The sequence below is a fragment of the Anabrus simplex genome, chromosome 3 (genome assembly GCF_040414725.1).
Source record: "Anabrus simplex isolate iqAnaSimp1 chromosome 3, ASM4041472v1, whole genome shotgun sequence".
Lineage (NCBI taxonomy): Eukaryota > Metazoa > Arthropoda > Insecta > Orthoptera > Tettigoniidae > Anabrus > Anabrus simplex.
Window position 1 is genome coordinate 483990854 of NC_090267.1, and position 6754 is coordinate 483997607.

Consider the following 6754-nt stretch of genomic DNA (forward strand, 5'->3'; position numbering starts at 1 on the left):
ATAGAATTTTTTCCCACCCCTTTAATATCAGACTACCTCTGCCAAGTTTGAGACCACTATCCTGGGATCTAGAAGCCGACATTCTACCTCTATGGTTAATGTGCAAGATAGTAACTTGTTGGCATGAACTATTATTAAAAACTCTGTTATCAGATGAGAAATTTTCAAAATAGGTTTCCTGAGAAGACTGTAGCAATATTGGAAAATGCAGCAAAATGTTACATTTTTGTGTTGGATCAGCATATATGTGAATCTGCAATTGAAAGGCTCTTTCAGACTGGCTGTGTTACTGTATATGCCTGATTTTGGAAGCCTGGTAGATGACATAAAATCACAACCTTCTCATTAACATGGTGCAGTAAAACCTGTTTCATCCAGCACGTTGAGGACCGAGGGATTGCAGTATTACATAAAATCAGCTTCATGGTCCGTATCGCACTTCAATAGATTCATAATTAAGTATTTATTTATTTTCCACCTAGTCGATACAATGAATTGCTTAAGGCAATTTTTAATGGTCAAAAGTGGTACATGTTTCGTATATTATCAACATCTTCAGCCACATAACACTGTTTAGATGAAAAATATATAAAATTGACAAAGTAATGCTTTAGAGGAAGTGTCCTTAAAATTAACATAAGATTGTCCTTAAAATTAACATAAGATTGAATCTTATGTTAATTTTAAGGACACTTCCTCTAAAGCATTACTTTGTCAATTTTATATATTTTTCATCTAAACAGTGTTATGTGGCTGAAGATGTTGATAATATACGAAACATGTACCACTTTTGACCATTAAAAATTGCCTTAAGCAATTCATTGTATCGACTAGGTGGAAAATAAATAAATACTTAATTGTGAATGGATTGCAGTATATCGTAATTTTCCAGATATTGCATTGCCATTTCATCATTACTTTCGTAATATGCCATAAAGAGAGTCAAAATAAGATCATTCTGGTGTTAAATTGTGCTCTTTCATTATTTCCTCAAACTTATGAACATACTCTATTGCTTCTTCATGGTGTGATGATTTCTTTTTTGCCAGTTACATCTAATTTTCGTATACTGTGGCAAGTCTTGAAACTGGCTAACCTACCATCTTAAAAGGCGCATTCCTCTGTTGGTTTCATTTTCTTGTACAATGTCTTGGTCTTTTCTACGATCATGGGTCTAGAAATAGCTGCCCCTTCTTGACTGTTTAATAGTAAATATTTGACACAAAGCCAAGCGAATTGGTTTTGCAGTTCAGGTCAAGTAGTTACAAATTTCTATTTGGGGTGATGGTGGGTTCAAACTCCAGTGCCAGCAGACCTGAAAATGTTTTTCCATGGTTTCCTATTTATTGTACCATGCAAATGCTGGGGTTGTACCTTAAGACAGTGGTTACTCCTTCCAATTGCAAAACGTTACTGTTTTGTCCGAAATCACCCACAACAAATAGTGCTGCCTTCCTGTGGATCTTTTCGAGTTCTTGAATCAAATAATTCTGGTGAGGGTCCCATACACTGGGGGGTCTTACCAGTGACTTGCACAAATATGACCACTCACGCATTGCTGAGCCAAGCCTGGCTGGCTTACCCCACACCTGCGGCCCACCTGGCTGTCTGGCTCACTTCCCACGCTGGTAGACAGCAGTCCGCATTTGTTTGTGAATATGGGAGGACAGTTACCTTTAGAGTAATGTATTTTTGTATGTAAATTTTAACAAATTGGCTCGTCGTGTTTGTACAGAGGCCGACAGTTCATGCCCCGGGCATTGCCTCCTTCCACAATTTCAATTCACAATCTTATGAATAAGTTTGAGACACCCCTGCAAGTGTCCTCTGCAGGACAATGCAGTAACCGAATGAGTTGGCCGTGCAGTTTGGTTTGCATAGCTGTGAACTTTTGCATTCAGGAGGTGGTGCATTTGAATCCCACCGTTGGCAACCCTGAAGATGGTTTTTCGTGGTCTCGCATTTTCACACCAGCCAAATGCTGGGTCTCTACCTTAATTAAGGCCAGGGATGCTGCCGTCCCAGTCCTATCGCTTCCTTATTCATGCATGACCAAAACCTTCAGTGTGTTAGAGCAACGTAAAAACAAACTGGAAAAAGCAAGACAGTTCATTAGGCAGGATATCTACCTCCACATGTAAGGTAATTAAGTTTTAGGGCAGAGCAAAAAAATATCTCGCACTCATTGGAGGCAACTAAGAGAAAACTACAGTTTTGTGTCGACCTGTTGCAAAATTCAAAACATACTGAAGAAGCTTAAATGTCACTGTTAAAATGGCTTGTCTGATTTACCAATACTGGTAGAAGATTAAGGAAATGAAAAATGACTAGTTCAGCTGCTTTCCCTTACTAGAATTTGTTGTACAATAAACAACACAGCAATATTACTGCTATTTGATTACAAAAGATAAATCAGGTAAGTTCCTCCATCGCTACATGTGACAGTCACAGGGTTCTCACCTAGATAGCCATGGTTTGAATCCCACCCATTGCATTTGGAGGGGATTTTGTAATGAAAAGCCACATCACTATCATTCATTCTATCGTTACGATTTTGGAACTATAAAGTGTGCTGTGGGTCGTTTAAATTGAACATTTAAGCTTTCATGGCTGTACTCCACTTGAAATATTCAACTGAAATGCCACACAGCAAGTGATTTGTGCTCATTCTACAGTTGCCTGCTGAAGTGCCTAGACCTACATTTCAGATCTCTTCCAACAGAACAAAAATGACCGAGACCACCATAACTCAATCAGGAGAGCATTGCACATAAATCCAAAAGTTGTGGGTTCAATTCCAACCGATGTCCAGTTGGCCATTTTTGTTCTGTACATAACATCCCATTGGCATGTATTATATGCACCGTACTGATTCGACCTAATAAGCTGAAAGTCTTGTCAATTACAAAGCGTTTTTAATTTTATATTACAAGTAAACCTTAAATTTGTGTACTTTGAGTATTTATAGTGTATTGTATGCTATTATTGTTAGTATGTCAGGCTACCTGTATTAATTTGTTAACCATAAGAGGACATAAAAATCCTTGAATGTCCATTATACAGAGTGGTGCAAAAGTCACTGGACAGTTGGTTAAAATTAAATTAAAGTAACAGCAAGACGTAGTACAGTAGGAAGTTTTAACCTGTTAAGTTGTTGTTACCAAATAGCGATGATTACGCTTTGTCAAGTTGGTATACAATGCTATGACAAACAAAACAAATACGATAATCAAACTAGTGCATTGTTGAAAGTGCAATATGTGAGACGTGTTTACAGCTGTAGTTTTCTGAATTGTCATGATGTTTAAGAAAGAAGAAAGGATTTTCACATTAAAAACATTTTATAAAAGTAGTGGTACTGCAGTTGTTAATGGACGGGGACAACACTTTAGATCAGAACCACCGTCTAGACAAGCGGTGTACAACATACGGAATAGGTGGGTCTGTTATGGATGTTCCAAGATCTAGATGCCCAAGAACAGTCACAAGTGAGGAAAATGAATTGCGTGGATGTTTACCTGTGACCCAAAGTCCACGAAAATCAACCAGACTATTAGCAACTGAGCTGGATTTATCACTAAGGTCAGTGCAAAGAATGTTACACAAACAAAAGTTTAAAGTTTACATTCCACGTTTACGACTTGGGTTACTTGAAGATGATCCAAATCGAAATCGTTAGTTTTGTGAATTGATGCTTGATTAACAAAAACATGATCCTAACCTATTCGGTAAAATTATGTGGTCTGTCTAGGCCAATTTTAAGTTAAGTGGACAAGTTAACAGACATAACTGCACTTACTGGTATACTGAGAATTGACACCTTTTGTTAGAAGAACAAGTATATCAACTTGGTGTGGGTGTCTGGGAGGCAATATCATCATTTGGCATATTTGGACCATATTTTTTTGATGGAAAAGTGACAGGGGATAAGTATTTGAATATGCTCCAGAATTACGTGATACCAGGACTTCAAAGATATAAACTCCATTTTTGTTTCCATATTGAACTGAGATCACAGGGATAAGTTTTTTTAAGGTTATACCAGGACTTATGACTTGTGCTGAAAACTTTCAAGAAATTTACTTTCAACACCATCAGGCTGCACCACATTATACCACTGCCGTCCGCTATGATTTAAACGAAACTTTTCAAAGAAATGTGATTGGTCGAAGGGCAGATATTGACATGCCTCCACATTCACCATATTTTCCTATGGGGTGTCGTCAAGGACTCTGTTTATTCTAGAAAGCCTCGGACAATTGCTGAAATAAAAGACTACATACATGACATATTTCATGATTTGGACAGTGATACCGCACTATGCCATAGAGTATCTAACAGTGTTCCAAAAAGACTTGAAAGATGTATTCATGCAGATGGAAAACAGTTTGAACATAAAATATAATTGTACACATTGTTGGTATTTGTAATGAAACTTTGTAATGAATCTTTTGTTTAAATCAGTGTCCAGTAACTTTTGTGTCACCCTGTGTGTACAGTATGGATTAGAAAATGCAGCACAGCAAAACTAGCCTCCAAACATTTATTTGAGAGTGATTTTACTAACTGAAAAAGTAGTGGTGTTTTTTTATTGGGTTTGCATATTGTAAATTATCAGTATCCAGCAACTGTATGTGGTATGTATTTCAGGTTGGAGTGGTACTGGACAGTTACTACAGCAGCAGTCACAGCCTCAGCAACAGAGTAGTCAGTTGTTTTCTAGTTTAAGTAATCCTCTGTTTAGTAGCGGAGGTATAGGCAATACACTAGCAACTCCGCAGCCAGTTGAAAATCAAAGTTTCCAGCTGCAAAAACCTCCTCTTGGAAATAAGAGAGGCAAACGATAAACTTTGGCTGGAAAACAATGGAATGTTTAGGCCATATGTGTTCTGTGCATGTGTTCATAATTAGTAAAGATGGGACAATATCTTATAAGCCTGTTATATACCAGGAGAAGAGACTGAAGTAATCATAAGTATAAAATGATTGATTGATTCTTTCATTCATTAAAAGTAGCCACTCTCTGTGGTAGCCTTGTTATACAGGAGCAAGTCCTAAAGTAAATTTCCCTTTTTAGGAAAATGAGAAATATGAAGTACACTGCAGTTACTGTAACTTAATTTCTGTATGCCATATTAATAGAATGTGATGTATGCTCTTGTAACCATTTTTAAACTTGCCTTCGATTCTATCATCGGATGATATCAACAACAAAGATGTTTTACTGTTTCCAAGCATGTGAATCTGGAAGAGGCCAAGTTGAGCCTGTATTTATGGTCAAATCAATAAATTCCCAAATTCTTCTTATAAATAGTTTGTTGTTTATCTTAGACATTATTCCCCTCTCCCCTAACCCATAATTTTCAGATTAGTTCCCTTTTGAGGCTAAATACTGATTCCAGCAAGACTGCTACAAAGAAAAACATTTCAGGAAGTCATTTTCTTACAGCATGTTCAAAACAGACTGTTATTCAGTCAGAATTTCCTCCACCTTCTGAAGTCTTTACCACTTCAGTTGCATTTTCAATTTTGATAATGGGAAGAAGTTGCCAGGTGGAAGATTGAGTGAATGGGACAGGATGTGGCACCAGGGACATATTGTTCTTGGCCAAAAACTGTTAAGTTAGGAAGGCATGCATCATCATGGTCAGAGAGCTACAAGTTGTTTCGCCGCTGATCAGGTTGCTTCCTCCTCGCGTCCTCTACAGTAGTAGATATTTGAAAATGTCAACATACAAAGCAATATTAACCGACTATCTTTGTGGATAGTGTAACACATTTTTGTAGTCATTTCCAGTGTTGAAGCGGACACTGGACAACCAAGATAATCATCATCAACAACAATAATCGGTATTCTGCCTGCTGGTAGCCTCTCCTCTTTCTCTCTCTCAAAAAAACTTTAAGCAAGAAAAACACTCAAATGTTTGGGATCATGCTACAGCTGAATCTTTAAGCAGAATTACATGCAAGTGTAGTATCACTCCTATGCATGGAACAAGATGGTTTTCAGCACACAGACTCATCATAGCATGGTGGAACTTCTTTTGACGAGTAACCATACGAATGTAGAAATGACAGTCCGGGAATTACTAGACAAGGAACATCCTTATACCAAGTGTCCAACAGAACGCTGTCCATTCATCCTCGTACATCTCCATCACAGATGATTTCCTCCTAATGTTAAAAAAGGATATCACTTCCTATCTCTAGTTGAAGTGATCCCCGTGCAGCCCACTCAACCCCTTTCTTGATTCACATGCTTAGAAAAAAATTGTGGTATCATAAATAACTTAACAAATTCTGTAAATTTATTGGGGGGGAGAAATATTAATTTTGCCCATGATAACCTACTCGCTTTCTTAAAAACAGACACACTTGTGGACTTGACCTGTAGATGTACCCAGTATGTTGGTGTCATCTGTGATAGAAGAAACTTACTTGAAATGTTCTCTCTGTGTGATATGCCGTGTACCTACTACTGTGGATCTGTTCGTATTTTATCAATATTAGTGTTCATTTCAGAGAGTACATTTTCTGTCTTAATGTGGCAATTGTGTGCTTGTAATATTATTTTAGTTATATTTATTGTTTGTAAGATGAAAGTATGTTTGAATGAGCTGTTTTGAGTTTTCCAGACTAATTTCACAAACGTATTGCAGTATCCTGCTGTGAAACATGTTTGTACTTCTAGACTTTTATTAGATTTGCTACTTATTTTACAATACTGGTTTTATTTCAACAGTTTCAAGTACTT

The 6754-nt window shown here is 37.2% G+C and overlaps 1 protein-coding gene across 3 annotated transcripts in view; it reads left to right on the forward strand.

The window, feature by feature from the left end:
• Window positions 1-5974, forward strand: part of LOC136866541 (nuclear pore complex protein Nup58) — a 166127-nt gene extending 160153 nt beyond the window's left edge. For 2 of the 3 annotated variants that reach the window (XM_067143606.2, XM_067143607.2), the window contains exon 8: window positions 4651-5974. In XM_067143606.2, the coding sequence (XP_066999707.2) occupies window positions 4651-4847 (197 nt within the window). In that variant the 3' untranslated portion in view covers window positions 4848-5974. The remainder of the gene's footprint in view (window positions 1-4650) is intronic. The other variant, XM_067143608.2, reaches the window with a different exon arrangement.
• The last annotated feature ends 780 nt before the right edge of the window (window positions 5975-6754 follow it).